The sequence below is a fragment of the Coenobita brevimanus genome, chromosome 94 (genome assembly GCF_032717465.1).
Source record: "Coenobita brevimanus isolate Jiangsu-jjx chromosome 94, ASM3271746v2, whole genome shotgun sequence".
Lineage (NCBI taxonomy): Eukaryota > Metazoa > Arthropoda > Malacostraca > Decapoda > Coenobitidae > Coenobita > Coenobita brevimanus.
Window position 1 is genome coordinate 7,216,543 of NC_137047.1, and position 27,000 is coordinate 7,243,542.

At 40.6% G+C, this 27,000-nt stretch overlaps 1 protein-coding gene and 1 non-coding gene across 2 annotated transcripts in view; one reads left to right on the top strand and one right to left on the bottom strand.

Annotated features, from left to right (window-relative positions):
* Window positions 1-5,683: 5,683 nt before the first annotated feature.
* On the bottom strand, window positions 5,684-5,802 carry LOC145413080 (5S ribosomal RNA). Its single transcript, XR_013899688.1, has one exon. It is a non-coding gene; the product is annotated as a 5S ribosomal RNA (ribosomal RNA).
* Window positions 5,803-11,593: 5,791 nt separating this feature from the next.
* LOC145412988 (ionotropic receptor 21a-like) overlaps window positions 11,594-27,000 on the top strand; it is a 30,862-nt gene continuing 15,455 nt past the window's right edge. The window contains exons 1-8 of the mRNA XM_080282811.1: window positions 11,594-11,729; window positions 11,901-12,126; window positions 15,227-15,343; window positions 15,507-15,600; window positions 16,051-16,200; window positions 16,845-16,992; window positions 18,870-19,018; window positions 19,548-19,699. Of these exons, the coding sequence (XP_080138937.1) occupies window positions 11,594-11,729; window positions 11,901-12,126; window positions 15,227-15,343; window positions 15,507-15,600; window positions 16,051-16,200; window positions 16,845-16,992; window positions 18,870-19,018; window positions 19,548-19,699 (1,172 nt within the window). The remainder of the gene's footprint in view (window positions 11,730-11,900; window positions 12,127-15,226; window positions 15,344-15,506; window positions 15,601-16,050; window positions 16,201-16,844; window positions 16,993-18,869; window positions 19,019-19,547; window positions 19,700-27,000) is intronic.

Sequence of the window (27,000 nt, forward strand, 5' to 3'; positions counted from 1 at the left end):
TAATAATAATAATAATCTGTCTAAACCATGACAGTCTTCACCTTGCAGGGAAGGGGGATGCTTTGAACCAAGTGTCTCAATGCTGCACTGTCGTCTACCATAACGCTGCCCTCCCCCAAACTCACACCATACATAACAAGGAAAAAACTTTGTATGAAGGAAACCTTGGGCCATATTAATTTTGGACTTACAAGGTCTTTCAGCACCTTTTCCCAAGCATCTTACATTGTGTAGTACATCTTGGTGTTCTCTTGCATACGGTAGTACTTGTATCATTTTTAAGATACACGAGAGGTGGAGCCATTATAAATAATACAAATGAACAATAAATGGTACAAATGAAGGACACAAATGAGGATACCATGTCTTCAAATGGTAACTACGATATAACCATGTGTGTCCACTATTCATTAACGCAAATATTCCTCCTCTACCTCCCTATAGCCTACCCAAAAAGAAGGAATGTGAATGACATGAAGAGGGCACCTACAGTTGGCAGAAAAAGATACTATGGCTCTGCATTATTTAAGTAACTTGCTTCATGAATAGCATTATTCTTGTTAATTTTTCTAGCCAAACTAGAGTATACTGGGAAACAGTGTTGTAGTGGTTTAACCCCTTCACAATAAGGGCTGTCTCCTAATATAAATACAGTAGTCAAGTGGCAGGAAGTAAAAACTATATGACATCATCACAGGGTTCCATTCTACTGGCCCCTTATGCAAAATAAAAGTTGTCAGAAAAAAAAAAAAAAAAAATCCTGGAACTTTTCCCCACCCTTTAAAAAAAGAAAAAAAAGAAAAAAAGAAAAAAAAGTGAGAATTATTCTGTCTCAATGGCATGCCAATTGGATCACACACCCACACATCATTCAAGCCCCTGGAATCCTGATACCACCATACAGGCATAACTATCCACACACATGTGCACTTCATAATACCCATCAGATAATCAAATATACCATATTCAAGGTAACATTCATCCTGCCATCTGCCTCCACTCTCTGTCAAATATATACTCCCCCACACAACAATCATCCAATTATCTTTATCTATTCCAATCATCTTTACCTACTCAGTAAAAAATGAAATACCGGTATACACTATATATAATATGATACTGGTCCCAGGTTTGAATAAATCTACACTACCTACTGTAAATGTCTATAGTCAGACACCTTAACTCCATAAGGGGTGGCCACAACAAATTGCCTCCAAGTTGACCAGTCTCCTGCCATTTCACTGCCCTCCCCTCACTTCACACCCTCCTCTCTCATATACCTTTCCATTCCTCCATCTCATCCTTAGTCTCCCCCTCCCTCAACTTCCTATTCCAATAATGGAGGATGGTAGACTGTAGGAGAAAGGTAACTTGGTTTCCCATCCATATAGGCATTGAAACACAGCAAGAACAAAAAACGTAGTCACATTCAGACACTTAACAGAGAGTGGAGGCAGATGGCAGGATGAATGTTACCTTGAATATGGTATTAATTTGCCTTTCTTCTTCCCCATTCACCCTTTCTGTAAGGTAGTTTCCAGGGCTGAGCAAACTCTAGCACCTGAAAAAATGTTACACATTAGTCCTTTCCTTCTGAACTTTGATTAAGTTTATTATCATCATCATCCAGACCTCCTTTTCCACCCTAGGACAGGTCGAGTGGCAATGTCCAGACAGACAATGTTTGCCAAATTCAATGGGCCATGCTTCCATTCACTTATCATTCAAGCCCTCAAAATCCTGGCTCCATCAGATAGGCCAAAAAATTTCACCACATTCTGTAGCTTCACATATACCTATCTGATAGAGCCAGTCAGAATGCTGTTACTCTAAAAAGGGGTGCCAAATCCCTGGTTATGCACTTCTCTGCACAAAATTCATTCATCCAACTCTGTCTCTTGTCAGTCCCTTGGCCTCACCAACTTCCATAACTCTCTTCCTCACACACTCATCCACTACATCTCTCCACCTTCTTGGCCTACCTCGCCTCCTCCCTCCTTCAAATTCACTCAGATCTACTGTTTTTCACCATTCTATTGTCATCCATTCTCTCCACGTGACCAAACCATCTCAGTACACTCTCTTTGATTCTGGTGTCCACAGACTCCCTCACTCCGCATCTTTCACATATCACATTATTCCGTATCCTATCCACTCTCTGTACTCCACATACATTCCTCAGCAGTCCCATCTCATTTGCTCTTACTCTTGACTTTTCATTTTCATGTCACACCATAGTCTCATATTTGTATGTTTACCCGCCCCGTCCCACTGACGTGAATAAACATCCACATGTTTTGTCACTGCCAATCCCGCTGACGTACATAAACGCAAATCAATTGCAAGGTCCCTAATTTGCACAATTTTCAATTTTCGCAAGTGATTTTTTGGTACATATACACGGGACACCTTCCTCTACAAGATGACAGGCAGGGACAATGCCTTACCCAGCATGACCTCCCCCCCCCCACGCCATTGTCTCTGCAGTTCACCTGTTACCAGTGACCTGGCCAGTAAAGACATGTCATGCCACAGTACAAAATTCAGAGCCAGAGTGATTCCCCAATCAATGACAATGTGGAGGACAAACTTTCCATAGCATTAGAGGAAGAAACAGTCAGAAATGATGATCAGGTAATGTCGTCAAAAATGGTCAGGTATGTTGTGTTTGGTGAGTGAAACAATGCTTATATTGCCTATATCACTGTGTGAAAACCAATATACTCTCGTACTACATGTACATTCGTACCAAATAAACAAATACCGTTTATGAGTGGTGTGGAATGGTTACCCTCCCATAAAACTCGTTTTCTTTGGTGCCAGCCTGATAGAAAACACAGTAAGGTGAGGAGGTACTGCTACTTGTATCGAGTATTTTAAACCTCAGGTGAGCAATTTCTCTATTAATTTTCTATGTTTCTCACCAAAAGTGGAGGTTTCAGCCAAAAAAAAAAAAATTCTAAAAATGGTAGGGAATGGGGGGAGTCAGTGGTGGAAAAGTGGTCGGGACGGGGCGGGTTAATGTTGGCACTAACACCCCTTCGTGTAAGCCTCATGCAGCTGTAACACTCAAGCCTCTGTTTCTTATCATGGCCTTCATGGCACCAGCTACTTTCCTTCCCAGTGTCACTCTACTTTCCACTTCTTTTGCACATTTTCCTCTCTTTTCTATCACTGTACACAGGTATTTGAACTCTCTCACCAATTCCAGTCTCTCTCCATTCACTGTAACATCACACTGGGAGTTACCTTCTCTTTCAATAACCACCACTTTACTCTTTTCTACATTTACTCTCAAGGTACAATGCTCACAGGCATCTACAAAACTCTGCGCTAGTCTACCAGACTCTTCTCCAGTATTTGCAAGTAGCACTGCATCATAACCATACAACAAATTTGAGATATTCCGTCCATCACCATTCATTACCAGTGCCATCCCTCTCTCCACTACTCATGCTTTTACTTTTCTCATCGCCCCATCCATATATATATCTATATATATATATATATATATATATATATATATATATATATATATACTGAACAACCATGGGGACATCACACAGCCTTGTCACAAGGCCACACTTATCGTGAACTATTCACTTAGATGCCCATTTACCCTTACACATGCCCCACTACCATCATAAAAACTCTTAACAGCACCTAGCAGCTTACCATCTTCACCATACATGCGCAAAACCTTCCACATTCCTTCTCTGTCTACTTTGTCGTATGCTTTTTCCAGATCCATAAATGCCATACACACTTTACTGTCCTTCTCACACACCTTCCCCATTATCTGTCTCACTGCAAATACTTGGTTCACACATCTTCTGCCACTCCTAACGCAAGAACAATATAATCTGAGGACATGTGGAGAAAATGGAGAATGAAAGATTGACTAAGAGGGTGGATGTAAGTGAAGTGGAGGGAGGGAGAGGGTGGGGAAGACCGAGGATGAGGTGGAGGGATGGAGTGGAGAGGTATATGAGGGAGGGGGGAGTGAGCTGGGGGGAGGATAGTCAAATGGTGGGGGACAGAGCGACTTTGAGGTGTTTTGTCTGCAGCCACCCTTTGCGGGCGTCAAGTTATAGACAGATAGATAGACAACATATGTTCAATTACATGATATTACCAAATGTGAAATATGGCTTTAAAAAAATCTCCATATCAGTCTATGGCCAGATAGGCTACATCAATTCCATAAAGGGTGGCCACAAACAAATCATCTGCATGTTGCCCTATCCCCTGCCACTTTGCTGCCCTCCCCCTAACTTCCTTACTGTCATACATAAAAAAAGATAAATTAAAATACATAAGCTGAACAAACTGCCTTTCAATACAATGATGCTAGAGAGGGATGCCTTTACGTGATGGCAAAGATATAACTGGACAGCTCCTCTCCTAGGTCAACAAACATTCCCTAAAAGAAAGAAGGTGGATAACAGAAGGGTAACTCCAGCCAGCAGTCCACCAGATTCACATGTTGGATGACAAAAAAAAAAAAAAAAAACTACATACAGTATTAACCCACCCCGTCCCGGAGACGTGAATTCACGTCCTCACATGATGTGCACTCATATCCCGGAGACGTAAATTAACGCGGCAACATTGCAAGGTCCCTAATTTGCACAATTTTCAATTTTCGCAAGTGATTTTTGGCACGTATACACGGGACACCTTCCTCTACAAGATGCCAGGCAGGGACAATTGCCTTACCCAGCATGACCTCCCCCCCCCCTGCATGCCCTTTTCTCAGCAATTCACCTGTTATCAGTGACCTGGCCAGTAAAGCCATGTCATGCCACGGTACGAAATTCTGGGCAAGGGTGATTCCCCAATCGATGACAATGTGGAGGACAAACATTAGAGGAAAAAACAGTCAGAAATGATGATCAGGTAATGTGGCAAAAAAAGGTCAGGAATGGTGATGAGTTAGTGAGTGAAACAATGCTTATAATGACTATATTACCGTTTGAAAACCAATATACTCTCGTACTACATATAAATTCGTACCAAATAAATTAATAAATAAATACCGTTTATGAGCGGTGTGGAATAGTTATCCTCCCATAGAACTCGTTTTCTTTGCAGCCAGCCTGATAGAAAACCCTGTAAGGTAAGGAGGTACTCCTACCTGGATTGAGTATTTTAAACCTCAGGTGAGCGATTTCTCTATGAATTTTCGATGTTTCTCACCAAAAGCGGATGTTTGAGCCCCCCCAAAAAATGTCCAAAAATGTCGGGACTGGGGCATACCACTGCCCAGAAAACGTCGGGATGGGGCGGGTTAACCAGTTACAGCTTACATTTTTTTTTTTTTTTTTAAATGCAAGGTAGAAGGAACCAAAGGCCAGATGCCGACACAGTTGTTCTCTTCAAGAAAAATAAAAGCAAAATAACAGTCAAATTCAAGATCCATTCATTTCGAGATGCCTGGACACTGCATTTAAAAGACTGAAGATCATAGGCAGTAGGAAATAAAGATAGAAGAAGTCAGTTCCAGAGTTGACCTATTGCATTCATGAAGGACTGGAAGCAATGGTTAACCCCTGCATTAATCATTCATTCATTCATTCATTGCCAGACGCCATGTATCCCAGACAGGGTGGCCAAGGGCTTAGAGTTAGTTGTTTTACAGGGAGGGGCACTAATCCTCCACCAACCCCACTTGACGTAGGGATGCCAACAGCATCTGGTGTTCCCAGGCGGTCACCCATCCAAGTACTAACCAGACCCAACGTTACTTAACTTCGCTGATCGAACGGGAAGCGGTGTACTCAACGTGGTATGGCCGTGTTAAAACGGGGATTCGAACCAGCGCTTGCAACTGCGTGAGTACAGCAGCTTACCAAGTGAGCCATTTAGACACCCCTACATTAATGAGTTCACATATTAAAAGGGTGAAAACATTCACCTAAACACTCCATAGACAAGGTTACAAATAAAATGCTTAGTTAACAAGTGTGATGCTGAGAAAGCTTGACAGTACAGTACATGGTGCCTATGCCATCTATGTCTTCATCTGGATTAGGAAATAAATACAGTACACTGGCATAAAGCACATGCCCAATACAAACTGTAGACAAACTAGTTAGGAAAAATAATTATCATATTGCTATCTTTATATACCTACTACTGTTCCTGATAAACCCCAGTCTGTCTGGCCAAAGATCCATCAACCACAGGCAAGCAACCACCCCTGCTGTTTGATGAAGTTACAGTATATATATATATATATATATATATATATATATATATATATATATATATATATACCTGTATATATATTTATATATTTTACAGGGAATTTGTGTAACCAGTGATCTCATGAAATCCCTAGGGAATTCCTGAAATTAGTTAAATTATGATGGGTTAATTAGAGTTAATTTAGGCTGTGGTTAGATTTGGCTGGAATAATCTAGGTTTTTTGGTTAGGTTAGGTTAATTTATATGAATGCTGTTAAGCATTCATATAAATTAACCTAACAAACCTAGCCTATTCTAAACTTACCTAGATTATCCCAGCCAACCTTAACCACAGCCTAAATTAATCGAACCTTAATTAACCCATCCTAATTTAAACTCATTTCACAAATTCTCTTGGGATTTCATGAAATCACTGGTTACATAAACTTCCTGTAACACACACACACACACACATATATTGTATATCTATCTATCTATCTATCTATATATATATACATACATACATACATATATATATATATATATATATATATATATATATATATATATATATACATATATATATATACTGTATATTTACCATCCACTCACACGATGTAGTGCTGCTTTGGGTGTCTGCCCTTTACTCCCTTCCTTCCTGTTCTGTCTTTCCTTCAATCTCTCCTCTTCCTTCTGCCTATGGTTGACTTTTTGCCCCCTCTTCTGTCTGTCTTTCCTTCATTCTTTCTACTTCCTTCTGCCTATGGGTGACTACACTGAGTGACAAGCCAAATGGTTTCTTGTACACCAGGAAACCATTTACTATGCTGGGTGGTAACCATATAACCAAATTATGGCAGCTGCTGGTTTAGTGAGTAATTAAGGCGCTCCAATCGGATTTTACCAGTGAAGGTTTATATCCAAGGAGTGGTTGGGGTTTATTGCTCGTGTAATGCCACTCAGGGATGAGTGAGGCTGGTTACTCATCTTAAATGTTAGGACCAACTTGCCTAGCCTTGGGCTCCTACGCTCCTCATGGGGCAACATAGGATTGGATGATGGATGGATGGTAGCATTCATGTGTTGCTACCATTTGTGTGAATGCAACCACACTCTTCGATGACACTGCACACATACCTCCATCATGGTATGATCTGAAATGAGCAGCTACAGTAACTACAAATTAAAAGAAAATTACATCATGAAACAAATATTTCTAAAAGCAAAATGGAATTTTGAGTTGATATTCAGGGAGGTACTCCAGTGTGGATAAATAACTTAATTCATCCATCCATACATTATTAAGTAATTCAGTGCTCCATCGGGAGTGTATAGGCTTGGGGCTCGATTATTCAGTCCATTCACTAACGCAGCCAATAAGCACCAACAGCCTATGTGAGCAGTAAACCCCAATAACCATTGAGATTTAACATTCCAATGATGCACTTCTTATTTTGCTCTTGAATGCTCAGCTGTAACAACTGATTAATGGTAGAATGTTAACAAACCATACGATAGTGCTATGGTGTTTATCTGCGGCCAAAGCTGTCCTCCTCTCCATCATCCTTCTTCTGGTGGTCACGGTGGGGACTGTGGGATGCCTATATAACCAGGACGCAGATCCATTTCGCGGTCATATCATTGGTACCACATAAAGGCATCCTTCTCCAGCACCATTAATATTAATACAATCTGACATGGACTGAAGTTTACCTACCTCGTATAAGCCTACAATTTGTATCATACAGTCCTAAAAAATCTCATGAAAATACAGACAACCAAATATCAAAAGTCCTCAAAAATCTTATGAAAATTCAAAGACAACCAAATATCAATACATTCCCCAAAGTTTCTATAATGTGTATAAGTACTCACACCAGTTTAAATATACAAAAGCAGGAATGTGTAAAAGTAAACTAAAACCTTGTTTACCTACAACAGGACGCTGATGAGCCCCCGAAGAAAATAGGGAGTACTGTACGAGTTTAATTAAATGTTCGCTTATTGAATTTTAACTTAACGATAAAGATGCACTGCTACATTTATTAGGGAAATTTTTATCAATATCTTAGCTATAATCTATCCCAGACACCATGAAATAGCCCAGTGGTCGCACCTCTAAATTTTATATTGGAAAATAAGTACGGATAATTACCAAAATATCAATGAAAATATTAAAATATGCCTGCCAATACATTTATTTGCACTTTAAATCAATATTTATGCAACATTTGTCTGTCAAGGCGAGTTCCCGGTCTAAAGACGAAAAACTTCCGCTTGCAGTAGCACATTATTTTCACTTCTGGTCCTGCTTTTTTAAAAGTTATAAGTAAAATTAAAGCACAATTTTTTACAGTATGTCAAATAAATAGGTGTGTATGAACCTACATGGTGATAAAAATTATAAACTGCTGCTTCTGTGCCGATTAGGTAATGACTGCCGCTTCGTCGCACCGTTTCTCGATTGGGTGCAATGGTACTCACTATCCTTTACCTACCTTAACAAACTAGACACCGTTATCATATCCTACCATCCAACAAACAGACATAAGAGAGAGCAAGAGAAGTGTAGCTATTTTCTTTAAGTTGTTCCTTTTCTAATATTCACAGAGTACGGTATCACAATGCTCGTAATCTGTTGTATGAAAAAGTAAGAAATTAATACTGAATAGAAAATTATACATTCGCTTTCTTTTCTAGGCTAGATAACTTCCATATCTAGCGACAGAACTTCCAAAAACAATTAAATATTCCAACTATAATCCCGTTCTAAAAGTCAGTCAAAGGTGCCTTGACAAAAGTTTGGGAGAGAATAACGTTAGGAAGTGTGGGGTGAAAGGTCAGCTGTTGAGATTTTAGGAGTGTCTGGTGATAGAGATGTTGGTAGACTGTAGTAGTAGTAGTAATAGCAGTAGCAGCAGCAGAAGCAGCAGCAACTGCAGCAGCATCAGTAGTAGTAGGAGTAACAGTAATAGTAGTAGTAGTAGCAGTAGTAGTGGTGGTGGTGGTGGTGGTAGCAGTAGTAGTACCAGCAGCAATAGTGGAGGTGGTAGCAGTAGTAGTAGAAATGGTGGTGGTGGTGGTGGTGGTAGCAGTAGTAGTAGCAATGGTGGTGGTGGTGGTGGTAGTAGTAGTAGTGGTGGTGGTAGTAGTGGTAGCAGTAGTTGTTGCAGTATAGGAGGTGCAATTTTGGTGGCAGTGGTGGAGCTGGTAGATTTGGAGGCTACGGTAGGGATGGTTACAACAGAGATAATAGAATGAAGATGACAGATAATAGTAATAGTAATACAAGTAATAACAACAGCATTAGTAGTAGTAGTAGTAGTAGCAGTAGTAGTAGTGGTGGTGGTGGTGGTGGTGGTGGTGGTGGTGGTGGTAATAATAATAATAATAATAATAATAACAGTAATAACAATGATGATAATAACAATAAAAAGATAACAATAAAAATGATAATAATAAAATAACAATAATCATTTTCATTCATTCATTGCCAGACGCCATGTATCCCAGACGGGGTGGCCAAGGGCTTTAAAAAAAAAATAACAATAATAATAATAATAATAATAATAATAATGGAGGAAAAATACTGCAAAGGTAACTAAATACATATTATAATATTCTAAAACTTGCTAGAGTACATACTCCTAGGGTAGGAGGTAGGAGGATCCCTTGGGTACAGGGGAAGTATAATACAACCCTCGTATTCTCAGCGTGTCGTAAGAGGCGACTAAAAGGAAGGGGTGGTGGGGATTGGGAATCCCACTGCCCTCTAAATAGTGTCTCCCACATATTTCGACTCTGAAAACGCTAGATCTATCATCTCCAACTCTATCGATGCCGACTCTGCCAACGCTGAATCTGGTAAAGCCGACTACATCAACACTGCCATCCACCTTAGAACCATATAGCTATTTTCTGGACTGGTGCTAGTTTTTTATTATTTCTTCCTTCGTACTACTGTAGCTGTCGCCGAGGCGTTTCCCAAAATGCTAGATTGTACTATGTAGGGGTTCAGAGAAGTGGATTTTCAAGTTTGTGTTGTCATGGATGGCAGGAGAAAGATAAAGATGAGTCTGGAGTTTGAATGCAGTTTTATTCTCAAGAGGACGCCATATTGACATCAGCAGTGCTAAGGCGAGAGCAGTTTATGCTAGCTAACTCTGTGCCCTCTACTCATGCCTTTTCTACCATCCCTTTTCTCTCTCCTATCGCGTCCTAACCCCTTCTCAGCCTTCCTTGTGCCTTGGCTGTCTCTGGTTCTCTCTGACCCGTCTCTCCCATTTTCCCAGTATATCACTGGTTGGGTCATGTGCGTGAGCACGTGTGTGTGAGGACCCTTCCACACCTGTGGAATTTTCCATCAGGCGTCATACTGTGCTGTGTGCGAAATTCCCTGGCTGGAAGCTGCAATGCTGTTTCCTCCAGCTCTCTCGAGCTTAGGCATGACTTTCTTCAAACCTGTACATGATATATTGACAACATATATGTCACTAGCTATTATGCAGTACGTTATGATATTTTAGTGCCTTCACAGTACCAGAATAGGCTACACTGTGTACAAAAAAAAGAAAAATCATTTCCCAAGAAAGAGAGAAATTACAAAAGTTTATTTTAACATTCAAAAATTCCAAGAAGAAAGAGATGACCGGAGGACAGACGTGGATAAAACATCAATACAGCCGAAGTTTGGGGGGAACAGTGGCTGAAGATTTTCTCAATAGGACGATCACTGGAATGGCTGGCAACTTAGGTGATGATAGAAAAGTAAAGGTGAGTGGTGTGTTGCCCCTGTGGTACTGGTAGTTGTGGTGAGAGTGGATGTGTGGTTTCTGTGAGTGGTAGTGTGGTGTGGGCAGTGTGTGGTGGTGTGGTCGTATGGTGACTGTGGATGTGGTTGTTGAGGTTTTGTGGTGTGTGAGTCGTGGCTATTTGGTGTGAGTGAGTCCTGGCTATGTGGTGTGAGTAGTTATGTTGTGTCTGTGTAGTGTAAGTGATTATGGTGGTAGTGTAGTGTATTGTGTGAGCATTTGCCGTGGTTGTGTGACTGGTAGTTTCGGTAAGTGGTATAAGTGCTAATATTTAAGACATGCTGTGGGTAGAGTGAATGTTGTGGAATATTCTCATTTACTGAAAGTGATTGGGAGTTTGTATCTGCAGTGTGGTAGAGTTGGTTTGGTAATTTTGAAGGGTAGCTGTGATGATACACAGTATTCATTTCTGGAAAAAGAAGGGTTAGATTTATGTCCATCAACTACACGAGGGCCACTATGACAGTTAGGAACCAAGATTGTACTTAAAACATAAGTACAAAAATCAGCCTAAGTAAATCACGTTCTCTCCCTACAGTTTTGACGACGAGCTCACACACGGCTATAAATTTATCATGTACAAAAATTGGAACATGGCGATAACTGGACTTCTGTCATGGTTGCTGGTGGCGTCACTGAACTTCCCGCCAGGCGTGTTGGCTGAAGGCACACTGAAGAACGGAACTTTACCTTCGGATCGTTTTGAGACAAATTATTTGCTGCATTCAGGTGGGAAGCCATCGATAGATTTTCATTTTACCACATGCGCTACATATAACCATGTAAGAAAAGAGAAAAGCATATCAGAACTGCCAAGCGAATCTACTACCCATGGGACATCTTGTGTCCAAAACCAAATTGCATTATCTCAACATAACAAACCTCTGTTGCCACTGGGAGGAAGTAACAGCACCCATAACAATGTAGAAAGTGTTTTAGAAGAGTGGGAGGCTGTCGCGTTGGGAAGGATGCTGGTGGCGGTGGTGGAGGGGGAGATGAGAGGATGCAAATTGGTGGTGGTATACGACAAGGCCTACGATCATCAGGCCATCTTGAAACCTCTGCTACGCCTGGACAACTCTAAGAAGGTTAATGATGTATATAACCTCATTAATTTATTTGACTTGTTCTTTGTATTTTCATTAATACTTTGCCACACGGGCGCGGCCTTTCCATGTTTAGTCTCCATCTATTACGTATTGTAGGTGGAGGCTACTGTTTTCGCTGGTATTATAATTGTTCCCGCCTTTGAGTCTCGCAACGGTACCAGAAGAACCAGAGACTTTGTGAGATATCTCAAGGGCTCAGGTTATGTGTCCTGGCATGGGCCATTGCTGACAGAAAAAATCCAAATCCTTTACATGCAATGGAAGGGCATGTCAGAAAAATACAAATCAGTGTTATGTTGTGAACGAGATAAGTTGGTCGTGTTTACTGGAGATTTGAATATGACCTGCTCAAGGAGTCTGAATGGCCCAGGTTATGTGTCCTGGTATGGGCCACTGCTGATAGAAAAAATCCTAATCTCCCCAATGGAGTCAAGGTCATTGTAAGAAACAGTAGGTGGAGCTTAGTGACTGCTCACAGGATAGTTACGGAGTTCTTGTTCCTATTGAAATTTTTCTTTCACAGGTTATTTGTTGTACTTCATAGATTACCATAGACACTTTTTTTTTCATTTCTATCTGTGAAATATGTAGACTTATATCAAACATACCGTCACCCAGATGAAGTTACCACCAAACGCAAATCTACCTGACAAACTCTCCAAACGCACGTCTTTGGCATAATTTCAAATTCTTTACTGATAAGTTGGGTTTGGATAATTTCATTTAAGTTAAGATAGGTGAGGTTAGATGAGGGTAGGGTAGGGTAGGTTACAACAGGTTAGGTTATCAGGCACGGATTTAGGGGGGCGCATCCCCCTGATTTCGATAGACCAGTAATTACTACTAATAAAAGAAGTGTTATTTTACAAAATCTATATGCAATGAATATTTGTTTGCACTTGGATTTGACTATTATTTTACTCCTGTGATTGTCCATCCATTCATCATCCAATCCTACGTTGCCCCATGAGGAGCGTAGGAGCCCGGGGCTAAGGAGTTGGTCCTGACATTTAAGATGAGAGTGAATTCCTGTGATTAAAAGAAGTAAAATAAGAATGCAGTTTGCTTTTTTACTATTTAAATACATTAAGCAGCAATTCTACTAGGAATCGCGGTCCTCCTCTTCCAAAGGGCTTCATTCGGTCCTGATTATGATAGACTAGATGGGATTATTCGGGGTCTCTTTAGGCTACGTTAGGTGGCAATCCTAGGTGGTAAAAACCAGAAAGGTGCTCCTAGTTAGGATAGGTTGGGTTAGCCTAGTCGGTAGGTTTCCTGTATACTTAAATGTCTGATGCACTGACGCGTCTTGCCGGTGAGATTGTCCGTAATCAAGGTGTCTGGGAGGGCAACTAGCAGCCAAAGGCGAACTGACAGCTTCCTTAAATACCCCAAAATAGATATATATTTTTTTTCCTCAGCACTTTTTGTGGTTTAAAGTAAGCAGAAAATTATCTGTGTTGCATACTGTAATAAAACTACTTTCCTGTGGATCGTGATATTGTAAGATGACACTTGCAATTGCTGCGCCCGTGTGGTAAATATGTATACACTACCATATTTTCCTGTGTGTGTGTGTGTGTGAGAGAGAGAAAGAGAATGTTTAATCGGCATACATATTATGGTATACATTTGGTGATATTTTTAGGAAAGCTCTCTATATCATCAAAATTAATATATTACCAGTACTTATATATATATATATATATATATATATATATATATATATATATATATATATATATATACATATATATATATATACATATACATATATATATATATATATATATATACATATATATATATATATATATATATATATATATATATATATATATATATATATATAATATATATGTGCACAACATCCCAGTTACGTTTTAGACAACCACTGACAACATATCCCTTCACAATTCCTTCCCCAAACCTCGCTCAACCTCACAATGAACCTCATCCACAGGCGCGGATTCAGGGGGGGAGGGCGACCCCTGCGCTCGCCCCCCTGTTTGGCTGCTCAGATAAGACTGGCAGCATGCAGATATTTAGGAGATAAATACAAGAATAAGAAGATGCTTTCTTAAGTTAGCACTATCCCGCGAACGCCGGACGTAGGCTAATTATTACATCACTCGCTTAAGCTCGTGCCCTTGAGACCTTTTATTTATTATGTCTCCTGCTCATCCCTGCAAACCTTGGAAACCTCACCGATGGTCATGTACAAGAGCTTCTTCAGTATTACCAACCAGACCTGCCATCTCCTGCGTCTTTTGAACAGGAGCTCAGGTTATGGAAAGCTCAGTCGCAGGGTGTACCAGATAAGCCAGCCTCACTTGAGTCAACACTCAGACAACAGTACTGCAACTCAAGAGTTTACCCCAAAGTGCGTGCAATACTGCGTTTCCTGATGCTGACCTCTGTGACAAGTGCTGGGGTTGAGAGAGCCAATTCAGCATTCAGATATATCAAGAAAGTTTACAGGAGCACCATGAAGGAAGATCGCTTGAATGCCCTCATCCAGCTCTTCGTCCACAGGCATATGCCCCTGGATTATGAAAAAATAATCGACACCTATGCAAATGATTACCCTACAAAATGCTGTTCATAAATCCACTTTCAGAGGACACGGTAGAACATTGAAAATCATGTGCATTCCATCGGATACTAGTAAAATCTGAAAAGTGAACGATGATTTAATTGGATATGGGTTGCACGTCCTATATAGTACCGTATTGTGGACTAACACATGAAACTGAACCCCCAACATTGGCTGTACATCTCATCGGACATTGTATTAGTTAACTGAACTAGCTGAAAACTAAACATTGGTTGACCGCAATTATTATGCGTCGACTAACAAAATGCAGACCTATACAGTAGGAATTATTACCTCATATTATTAACTCTGAAAACTGAACATTGGTTGAAGACAGTTTATGTAGACTAATGAACTGTAGGCCCGTACACTGGGGATTTCTGCCCTCTCACCTCCTCCCCCCCCCCTTCCCATCCGTTGACTCCAAGAATAGCGCCCCCCCCCCCTCGTTCCCGAGTTTCTGGATCCGCCCCTGACCCACCTTCCCTCACTCCCGTCCCCCAGGTGTTCAATGGTGTGAGCGGGGTGTCGTGGACGGTGGGCGGTGGGTGTAGCGGTTATCTAATGCTCCTGGAAAAACCCCGCCCACTCCTCAGCCTCACATCCACAGACCAGCTCTTGTGGGACTATCGCGGCAGGTCAGTAAGTTGGCATGGCGGCATTGGTAGCGGGTGTGGTGATGTGGTGGTATAGAGTTTGTAGTAGGTTGGTATATAATTAAGTAAAAAATAAAAGGCCTTTATAACTTTCCCCATCTCTCTCTCTCTCTCTCTCTCTCTCTCTCTCTCTCTCTCTCACCAGGTACCTGTTCGTGCTGCCCACTCGCGGTGACCTGGAGGCGGTGGTAAAGTCAAAGAAGGGAAAGAAGACTGAGAACATTGCAGGCGCTGTCAAGGTGGGTAGAAGAGCTGTTACATGAGGAAATAAATAGATGAAGGAATATATAGGTAAATAATTTTTATAATAAAGCGTTGTAAGGATAAATATGACGAAGTTGTTACTGATTATAAGAGGTGCTAATGAAACTCTGGGTTGCTAGATATGGATAAACAGATACTGACAAAAATTAGTATGTGATAATGATGTTCTAGTATAATGAAAAAGTGGATGTTTTAATATATATATCTTGTGCTGATAAAAAGTAATGCTATGATTATGAAGCACTAGATTACCGGATAATCATGGTTTATAATGAAAATTTAGGCGTTTAAACAGATAATATACTGATAACAAAGGAGTGTATTATACTGAAGTTCTAGATGATAATAAGCAGAAAATAGCGACGAATGGCTAAATGTTGCTTAACTGACGCTGACGACCTCTGACCTTATCTGACCTTGTACAGAGCGGGCGAGGGACCTGGCAGATGTACTCAAGTAAGCTGTACTGGGGCAAGGGGGTGAGTCAGGTCAGCACATGGCGAGGGGGTCAGTTCTCGGCCCCACCACGCCTCTACCCCGACAAGCTATCGAACATGAGAGGCACCGCGCTAAAGGTAAGGATTTTAAAAGTAGCTGAGAGTCGCTTTTATGAAGCATTTTACCGAGCTTTTACTATAAACAAATCCCAGTAGCAACTAACGACATTTTTTATATATAAAATTTTAATATTTTACTCTGGACTGGTTGTGACGTTTGGGTAGCTGTATGGGTGAAAAAAATGCAATCGATCTTATACACAACTGAAGCTTAGGGGAGTTTAGATCATGTATAGAACAGGTTATAGGCTTGGTAGGTTGTCAGTTACGGTTAGGTTATACAACACAGCCAGAGAACAGGTGAAGGTTAGGTCATAAGTTAGGTCACACTCGCTTAATCACTCCCTTCTTCAACCACACTCTTACCCTTCCCCTCTACACTCTCCTTCCTCACTCTTCCATCCCACTAACTCCCTCCCTCACACTCTCCTCCCCGATTCCAACCCTCCTGCTCTCCCTCCCTCTCTCTCTCTCTCCTTCACTCCCGCCGGCATTCCTCCTAACTCCCCTCACTTCTTCAAAGTTCGTTCTTCCTTCACTCTTTCTTTCTCATCCTTCACTTATTCTTCCCCCCCCCCTCTCTCTCTGTCGATCTATCTCTATCCACTTCCACCTCTTCCTTTTCTCCCTGTCGCCCTTAACTTCCCTCCCCTCCCCTATAGGCGGTAACCTTCGAGTGGGCCCCCAGCGTGTTCTACTACCGGGGGCGGAACGGTTCGGTGCTGTTCCGCTACGGCACCGACATAGGCGTGCTCGAGACACTGGCAACGGTTCTTAACTTTACCGTGGAATATCAGGAACCCCCACAAGGTGAGAGGATGGATTGACAGATGGATGGATGGATGGATGGACAGAATGGCTGATATATGGTTTTACACACACACACACACACACACACACACACACACACACACACACACACGCACGCACGCACGCACGCAAGCACGCACGCACACACACACACACACACACACACACACACACACACACACACACACACACACACATATATATATATATATATATATATATATATATATATATATATATATATATATATATATATATATATATATATATATATGAATGCGCTTTTGAAACTTTCTAATGTGGCTTGGGATAATGGTGGAATTCCAGAAGAGTGGAAAAATGGAGTGATCAATGAAAATACCAAAAAAGGGAGATTTAAGTGTGTGTGGCAATTGGAGGGGGATAACTTTGATACCTGTAGTTGCAAAAGTCTTTTCCAAAATCTTGTTGAACAGAATAGAGCCGGTAATTGATAAAATTTTAAGAGAACAAGCGGGATTTAGAAAGGGTCGAGGTTGTAATGATCAGATTTTTATTGTAAGGCATCTAATGCAACAAGCTAATGAGATGAAAATGCCACTTAGTATGTGTTTTGTGGATTTTGAAAAGGCGTTTGATAGTGTTTCGCGTGGAGCTATGTTGAAAATTATGAGATACTATGGTATACCAGAAAAGTTTGTAAATATTATTAGAAGTCGGCATGAAGGTACTTTTTGTAAGGTAATGGTGGGTGGTTCTTTGAGTGATCCATTTCAAGTTAGGTCAGGAGTGATTCAAGGAGGAGTTCTTTCGCCATTGATGTTTGTTTTGGTTATGGATTATGTTATAAAAAAGGTTGTAAGGAGAACAGGCGCAGGAATTAACTGGAAAGAAAATAAGAAGCTGATGGATTTGGACTATGCTGATGATACTGTACTGATTTGCGGAAGTATTTACGAGATGCAGAGGGTGCTTGATTGTCTGGTGGAGGAAGGAGAAAAAGTGGGATTGGTAATAAATTGTGGAAAGACTGAAATTATTAATATGAACGTGGAGAACCAAATCGATTGTGTAATTGGGAATAATGTGGTGAAGAATGTAGAAAACTTTAAATATCTGGGAACGATTGTATCATCTAATGGATCATTAAACAATGAAACTGAGGAGAGGATTAGACAGGCTTGGCGAGCTGTTGGAATGTTGAACTCTTCTGGAATAATGATATGCTTTCGGTACATACTAAAGTGAAAATTTACAAGTTCATGGTTAGACCAATTTTAATTTACGGGCATGAGTCATGGTACAGTACAATTGCAACAGATCAGAAAGTCTTAGGATTTGAGAATAAAATACTGAGAAGGATTCTTGGGGTAAAGTGGCAAGACAGAGTTACAAATGCAAGAGTAAGGGATATTACGAGAGTGGAACCAGTTAATGAATGTGAGACCGTCTCGCTGGAAGTGGCTGGGGCACATATACAGAAAAGAAGGTAGTTTAATACAGGATGTGCCAGAGTGGACTGCTAGAGGAAGAAGAGGTAGAGGTAGGCCGAGGGAAACCTGGTTGAGGACAATGAAAAAAGAAGCAGGAGAGGAGTGTTGGTGCGACCTGAAGGAGATGGCAAGAGACAAATATTGGTGGAGAGAGTTCACTGAGGCCCTATGCATCCCGTGGGCTGCCACAGGAAGTGATTCATATATATATATATATATATATATATATATATATATATATATATATATATATATATATATATATTAAAACAAGGTAAAACGAAAATGTCATACGTTTTCTTGAAGGATGTTAATTAAAGATATTATTCCTTGTCTTTGGTACGTACTGTGTTCTGGCATTGTCGTTCTCTCTCTCTCTCACACCACCCCCTCCTACCTTCACAGGCCAGCGTTGGGGCGGTAAGGAAAACGGTGTGTGGTCTGGGATGATGGGGAAACTACACAGGGATGAGGTGGACATAGGACTAGTGGATCTCTATGTGACTATCGTTAGAGTGGGCATACTGGACTACACCGCTCCCTATGATTCTGAGGTGAGTCAGACAGGGAAAAAGAAAGAGGTGGAGGGAGGGAGGGAGAGGAGGGAAAGAGAGAGGAAGAGGAATGTAGAGAGAGAAAGGAGGGAGGGAGAGGATGGAAAGAGAGAGGAAGAGGAATGTAGAGAGAGAAAGGAGGGAGGGAATGGACTACACTGCTACTTACCTTTCTGAGTTGAGGCAAAAAAAGGAGAGAAAGAAGTAGGGAGATAATAGACTCTACTGCTCCAGACGATTCTGAAGTGAGGCAGAGTGGAAGGGGATGGAAGGAAGGAGGGAGAAGAGAAAGGTTGGAAGATGGTGGAGGGATCTACTGGCTATGTATGTGATAAGTATGGCTAGATTTGCTTTTTTTCGTGACATGTACAGTACATTGGTTGTGTTGGTGATTTGTTTTAACGTCCTATACTATCCATCTATACTAACCTGACTTAGTGTATACACTGTTTTACACTTAGCATTCCATTAACACCAGACCAACTGTACGAGTTGTGTGATTAATACACTTCTCTCTTCTCTGCTGCAGTTAAGCTGTTTCATGGCAAGGACGGAGCCGCCCCTACCCCGCTGGCAATCCCTGGCCTACCCCTTCCAACAAGACACCTGGATTGCCATACTCACAGGCCTGGTGGTAGTTGGACCTGTGCTCTGCCTTCTTGTGAGAGGGGTGATCAAGTGGTAGGTGGGGGAGTGGGGAGTTGTGGGTGTGGCGTTGGTGGTCCTATGTGTGGTTGTAGTGGTAGACGAGGGGGGTAGTGTGGTAGGTGTGAGTGTTGTGTCTTAGATGGGGGGATGACAGTGGTAGGTAGGGTGGTTGTGTGGTAGGTCAGGGTGTTGTATCTTAGGTGGGGGGAAGGCAGTGGTACAGTATATGTGGACAGTGGTGGCAGTGGGAGGTGGGGTGGTTGTGTGGCAGGTGGAGATATGTGGTAGATGTGGGGATAATACTGGTGTGTGTGGTGGTCGTGGCAAGTGGTGTGGTTGTGTGGTAGGTGGTGGTGTCGTTAGTCACGTGGGTGGATGTTTGTGGTATGTATCGTGGTCGTGATAGGTGGAGGTGGAGGTGGCTGTGTAATAGGTGAAGGGATCGTAATGGTATGTGTGGTGGTACTGGCAGATGGGATGGTTGTGTAGTAGGTGGGAGTGGTTGTGTGGTAAGTGGCAGGGATGGTTGTGGTATGTATGGCAAGTGAGGTGACTGTGTGGTAGGTAGGCGTGCTGTGTGTTACGTAGGGACATATTAGCGGTAGATAGGGATGGCAGTGGTGTAGTAAGTGTGGTAATGGTGGTGGAAGGTGGTAGTTTTTTAGGTGTAGTGGTGATAGGTGGCTTGCAGTAGTTAGTCATATCCTCTGTCTCCTCGCAGGGTGGGTGGGTGCTCAAGTTCATCTACCCTAACTGGCGTATAGATTGTCGCCTTTTTGCAATTCATTTCCCATATCTCAGTGGCAGAAAAAGATACTACGGTTCTGTCTCCTTTCCACAGCACTTCTTCGTGACTAATGCCATGCTTTAGTGTTACTCTCCTATTACATCTCCGCATTCAAGATGGAGAGATGACAGTTTCTGGTAGTCGTGTGTGTTATGAAAACGATCATATGTGTGGTTTTGGGTGTATGTGTGTATGGATATTTGTGTGTGTGTGTGTGTGTGTGTGTGTGTGTGTGTGTGTGTGTTCTTACCTAATTGTTCTTACCTAATTGTATCTTTACAGGAATGAGTCAAGCTCGTATTGTCCCGTGTCTTAGACCATATTTATCGTACATATCCTTAAATTTGTGAATTGTTTTGGCACACACTATTTCATTCGGTAGTGCATTCCATTGATCAATTGCTCTGTTTGGGAAACTGAATTTCCTTACGTCTTTATCACCTCTCTTCTTATGCAGTTTTTTGCAGTGTCCTCTTGCTGATGCTTCTCCATATGTTAAGTAATCATTTATGTCTATTTTCTCCTTTCCTGATATGCACTTATATAGCATTATCATGTCACCTCTTTTCCTTCTCTCCTGTAGTGTTGGTAGATTCAGTTTATTTAGTCTTTCTTCGTAGCTTAGGTCCCTTAAGCTTGGTATCCATCTTGTAGCGGCCCTTTGAACTTTTTCAATCTTGTCTATATGCTTTTTGAGATGAGGACTCCAGACTATTGATGCATATTCCAGGGTTGGTCTAATGAATGATGTTATTATCCTTCTTAGCATGTCTTCATTTATGTATGTGAATGCTATTCTCATATTTGCAAGCAGTGTATACATGTTCCGTACCTTCTCGCTGATGTGGTCAGCCGGAGATAGTCTGTTATTGATAATCACACCTAGGTCTTTCTCTCTTTCTGATGTGTATAGGGTTTTATTTCCTAACTTATAATCCCAATCAGGTCTTTTTCCACTTTTACCAAACTTGATTACATGACACTTGTCCACATTGAATTCCATTTGCCATGTACCACTCCATTCATGAAGTTTATTTAATTCTTCTTGTAGCTCCCTACAAGAGTCTGTGCTAGTAATTCTCCTTTGTATTTTTGCATCATCTGCAAACATATTCAGATAGCTCTCATTTCCAGTGTTACTGTTTATATCATTTATGTACACTAGAAACATGATTGGTGCCAGCACCGAACCCTGTGGTACTCCACTAGTCACTTCTTTCCATGATGAGTAGTTTCCTCTTAGTACTGTCCTCATTTCTCTTTTTATGAGAAAGTCTTGCATCCAACAAAACAGTTTGCCTCGAATTCCTCCTTGATGGTACAGCTTCCATAAAAGTCTTTGGTGTGGTACTGTGTCAAAAGCTTTCTTGAAATCTAAATAGATACTGTCCACCCATCCTTCCCTTTCCTGTATTGTGTTTGTTACTCTGTCATAATAGCTCAACAGATTAGTAACACATGATTTTCCTTTTCTAAAGCCAAACTGTCTTTCTGTTATCATACTGTGTTCTTCTAGATGATTTACCCAAGCTTTTCTTATAAGTTTTTCTAATACCTTGCTTACAACACTGGTCAGTGATACTGGTCGGTAGTTGAGAGGATTTTGTCTATTTCCTTTCTTGAATAAGGGGACTATATTTGCTTTTTTCCAAATATCAGGTAGTTTCCCTTGACTCAAGGATTTCTTGAAAATTAAAAATAATGGTTTACTTAACTCCTTTGCACATTCTCGTAACACCCAACATGAAATTTCATCAGGACCACTTGCTTTTCCTCTGTCTAATCTACTTAACTCCTCCTGTATTACTTTTTCTGCTATTTGTATATCTGGTAGTATGTGTGGACATGCGTGTTCCACATATTCCCTCTCAAAATTTTTTCTTCTGTAAAAACTAATTGGAAATTCTTATTTAGTGCTTCACAAATATCTTTCTCTTGTGTATAAGTGATTCCCTCGTCCGTGATGGACTGTATTATATCTTTTACTTTGGTTTTGCTTCTGATATAGCTGTAAAACAGTTTTGGTTGATCACTACTTTTATTTATTATATCCTCCTCAAACTGTTTTTGGGCTTCCCTCCTTATTCTTGTATAGTCGTTTCTTGCCTGTTTGTAATTATTATACGCCCTTTCACTATTGTGTCTTCTGTATCTATTCCACAACAAATCTCTTCTTTCTTTTGATTTTTTACATTCTGTATTGAACCATTTCTGTATTTTCTTATCTGCTTCTTTGTGCTGTGGGATGTACTTCTGGACTCCTATTTCATAAAATTCACAAAATTTTTTATATACAGCATTTGAATCTTGTCCTCTCAGCTCATTTTCCCAGTCAACTTCTAAGAAATACTTCTTTAGGTCTTGATAATTTCCCTTTTTATAGTTTAGTCTCTTTTTGTAACTGTCATTGCTGTTTACTATGTCATATGCTATCCTGAAGTTATAATTTAGTACTGCATGATCGCTTTTGCCGAGTGGAGGGTGATATATTAAACTGTCAATGTCATTTTCTTGCCTAGTAAATATTAGATCTAGCACTGAAGGTACATCAAGTCCTCTTTTTCTAGTGGTTTCCCTCACATGTTGCGTTAAGAAAAACTCTTGTACGAGATCCAGGAGCTTTTGGTCCCAACAGCTTTCTTGGCTATTTATATCTAGAGTATTCCAATTTATATTTGTATTGAAATCCCCAGTTAGTATAATTCTTTCCGATTTCTCTTCCATTTTATGTAGCAAGGCTCTTATACTCTGAATTGTACTCTCTGCCAGGTCCTCATATTAGTCTCTTTCCCATGTGTTTGATCTGGGTGGCATATACAAATTGGCTACAATTACTTTACCTTCAGATGTGTCGATCTCTACTGCAATCAGTTCTACTTGTGATGGTATATCTAGGTTTATTTCCTTGACTTTTAGATTTTTCTTAGTTAATATTATAATTCCTCCTCCTTTTTGTAAGTTTCTGTCTCTTCTCCATATATTGTATTCCTCTAAGTTTAGTATGTCATTGGATATCCTTGGTGTTAATTTTGTCTCAGTTAGGCATATTATTTGTGGTTCATTTTCTCTGACATAATCATTCATCTCTAGTAATTTAGATACCATTCCATCCACATTTGAGTACATCAATTTTATCATCTTGTTTATATACTTGTCATGACATGGTTCTACTAACTTCCTCCTTTTTCTTCCATCCTGTTTGTGTACCACTTTCGTACCTGCAACCCTATTACTTTGTAAAAAAATTTCTTCTTGTCCTCTTCTGATCTTCCCTCATTTTTTGTTTTTGCTTCCTCCCTTTTCTCTTTCAGTAATTCCAGTTCCTCTTGTGTTAGGCATCTTTTTATCCATACATTTTTGAACTCCTCTTTTTCCATAAGATTCTTTGCATTTTTTAGTATCTCTTCCACAGTGTTTACACTCTGGAAAGTCACCTTTAGAGGTCTTGTCTTGCTTTTCTCGTATTTCCCTAACCTTTTGTGTTCCTCTATGTCTTTACTACAGATTTCCTCTGATACTTCTTTCAGTAAGCTCATTACATTTGCCATCTCCTTTTTGTCTCTAGTGATTTTGTTTTTAATTTCTTCCTCTTCTATACCAGTGATTACTATTGATTTATTTATTTCTACTGAATCTCTGACTAACTTTGGATTGTTTTGGATTATTCTTTTCACTTCCTTTTTAATGTTTTTTTCCTCCACCCTTGTTTCTAAGTCTTTCTTTACTTTCACCATTTCAGCATACGTGGTTTCTACATCATTTTTGTAGCTTTGCACAGCTTCATTCACCTGTGTTATCTTCTCCTCAATATCACTGCTCTGGTCCATAAGACTGCTTGCTTGTCTAATTGTCTCTGTGTCATTTTTTAACTCTTCCATAACACTCTCGTGATTAACTACTGTACTTCCCATTTCACTCACTTTCTTCCTAAGGGTATTCAATTCCACTGTTAGTTCACTGATGGTTGTGTCTTTCTTATTGGCCTCCCTTCCCAGTTTTTCTATCTCTTTCTTTTGCAAGTGCATTTGCTTCTTTATTTCATCCATTTCATTTTTGAAAGCCATTTCTAGTTTGTGTACACGTTCAACCAGTCTATTGTGAGTCTCCACTTCAACCAGTTCTTGGTAGAAATCATCATTTTGCTTTTACTTTTATCCCTTTTCTTTTCCAAATTTGTTTTACTGAAGTATGTATCCATTTTGTAATACTAAATGAGGAGTATGCACTTACACTTTCCGCGTGTTGCCGTAGTATAAACAAACCCAGCTGACTCAACGCATCGTGGTTCTTTGTTGTTTGATCAGTCTTATTTAAACTTACTATTTCTTTTCCTTTCAATAATGAAAAATCATTTAGTCTAACCTGGTACAGAGCTTGACTCATTCAAAGATACTTATTTAGGTAATGCCTCTGGCCGTGTTGAGCTGGTATGGAGAGCCGGTAAAAGATGTCTTCCTCCGACGATGCCGTGTGTGTGTGTGTGTGTGTGTATGTTATGACGTTACTAACTGTATATGATTGTGCATATTCGTGAATATATGTCCTGTACGTATGTAAGTAGAACAAGTGTACAAGACATAAAAAGCCTGAAAAGTCTAGGGCTCGTCCTCTCTTTCCACAAACTGTTTTCGATCTCGAAGTAAACTGAGGCTGAAAAACACAAAGCAGAGATTACCTCGAAAACGGGATATTGTAGGGAAAAGCTAAATGGATTTTTCGCCCCCAACCTTCCTAGAATATCGCGTGCTTTATCCATGGTCATTCTCGTCGGTTAAGGAAGCTCCCTAACACCTCTTCCTAAGCGATTTATTTTGTTTATTACGCCTTACTGACATCTGTGCTACATAAACCCTTTCAACGTCACCATACGCTGCATAAATAAAGTAGTAAGGGATATTAACCAGCCATATCCAAAAATAAATCAATAAGGAAATGGTACTATAGTCTGTCTCAGGAAAAACGAATGTAGAATATCGTCTATTTTACTCCAAAGTCACTGTCAAAGGCCGAAGGCATCTGATTTAACGACCTGTGGGAATACAGGCTGGCCAGGGACAAGGCCTGAGGCCAAGAGGCACACACACACACACACACACACACACACAAAATCAATGAATGGGTATAAGTGACCCGCTATGCTCACAGGTCAATATTAACTGTGGTTCCTGTTTTTGGATGCAACTTTTTTTTTTTTTTTTGTTACAAAGCGCTAAAAATAAACGAAAAATATTGGACCAGTTATTCGTTGTATATTTAGATTTAATAGCATATTATTCCTTTTATTTTACTTTTTTTTTTTTTTGGCTTGATTCGCCTGTCATCAAGAATTTGTAAGTTGGCATCTCAGGTCACAGCACCTGACTGACTCCTGGAAGATGACAAGACAGAGTTGTCTGCAGTTTTCCCCTTGCTTCAATCAGAGCTGGATATCCATATTCGCATTTCATCAACGGACTTACCCTCTCTCTCTCTCTCTCTCTCTCTCTCTCTCTCTCTATATATATATATATATATATATATATATATATATATATATATATATATATATATATATATATATATATATATATATATATATATATCTATCTATCTCTCTATCTCTAAACCCTGCTTCCCTCCTTTCTTCTCTCCCTCCTCCCTCCCCCATCTAGCATCTCTCTCTCTCTCTCTCTCTCTCTCTCTCTCTCTCTCTAAACCTCTGCTTCCGTCCTTTCTTGTCTCCCTCCTCCCTCCCCCATCTACCCTCTCTCTCTCTTTCTCTGTAGTCAGATTAGAGGACTGAATAGACTGTAGTCGCAGAGCAGGACTCTGAGGTTGTCATTATCGTACCCTGGCAACCTACCATTCGAGAGTGCGTCCGATTCGTATCATATTATACTATCTATCTATCTATCTATCTATCTATAGCCCGACGCCCTAATCCCGCAGAGGGTGGCCGCAGACAAAACGCCTCCAAGTCACTCTGTCACCCACCATTCGACTACCCTCCCCCCAGCTCACCCCCCCTCCCTCATATATCTCTCAACTCCATCCCTCCACCTCATCCTCGGTCTACCCCTCCCTCTCCCTCCCTCCACCTCACCTACATACACCCTCTTAGTCAGTCTTTCATTCTCCATTCTCTCCACATGTCCAAACCACCTCAGTGTATTCCTCCTAATCTTTTCAACCACATCCACATCTACCCCACAACGTTCCTTCACTTCTTCATTCGTCAACCTGTCCCTCCACGTCACTCCACATGCTCCTCTCAAGTAACTCATTTCCACTGCTCTCACTCTTGACTTGTTCCCCTCTTGCAAGGTCCACGCCTCGCTTCCATACGTCAGGGTAGGGATCACAATGCCATCATGCAGTGACTTCTTAATTTCCATACTCACCTCCCTATTTCTCATCACTGCTTTCAGTGTACCAACAACCTTCCTTCCCTGCTGTACCCTTTCACGTACTTCATCCCCCAAAGTTCCATCCTTACTCATCACACTACCCAAGTACTTGAATGCACTCACATTCTCCATATCCTCACCATCCAATCTCACTGCACACT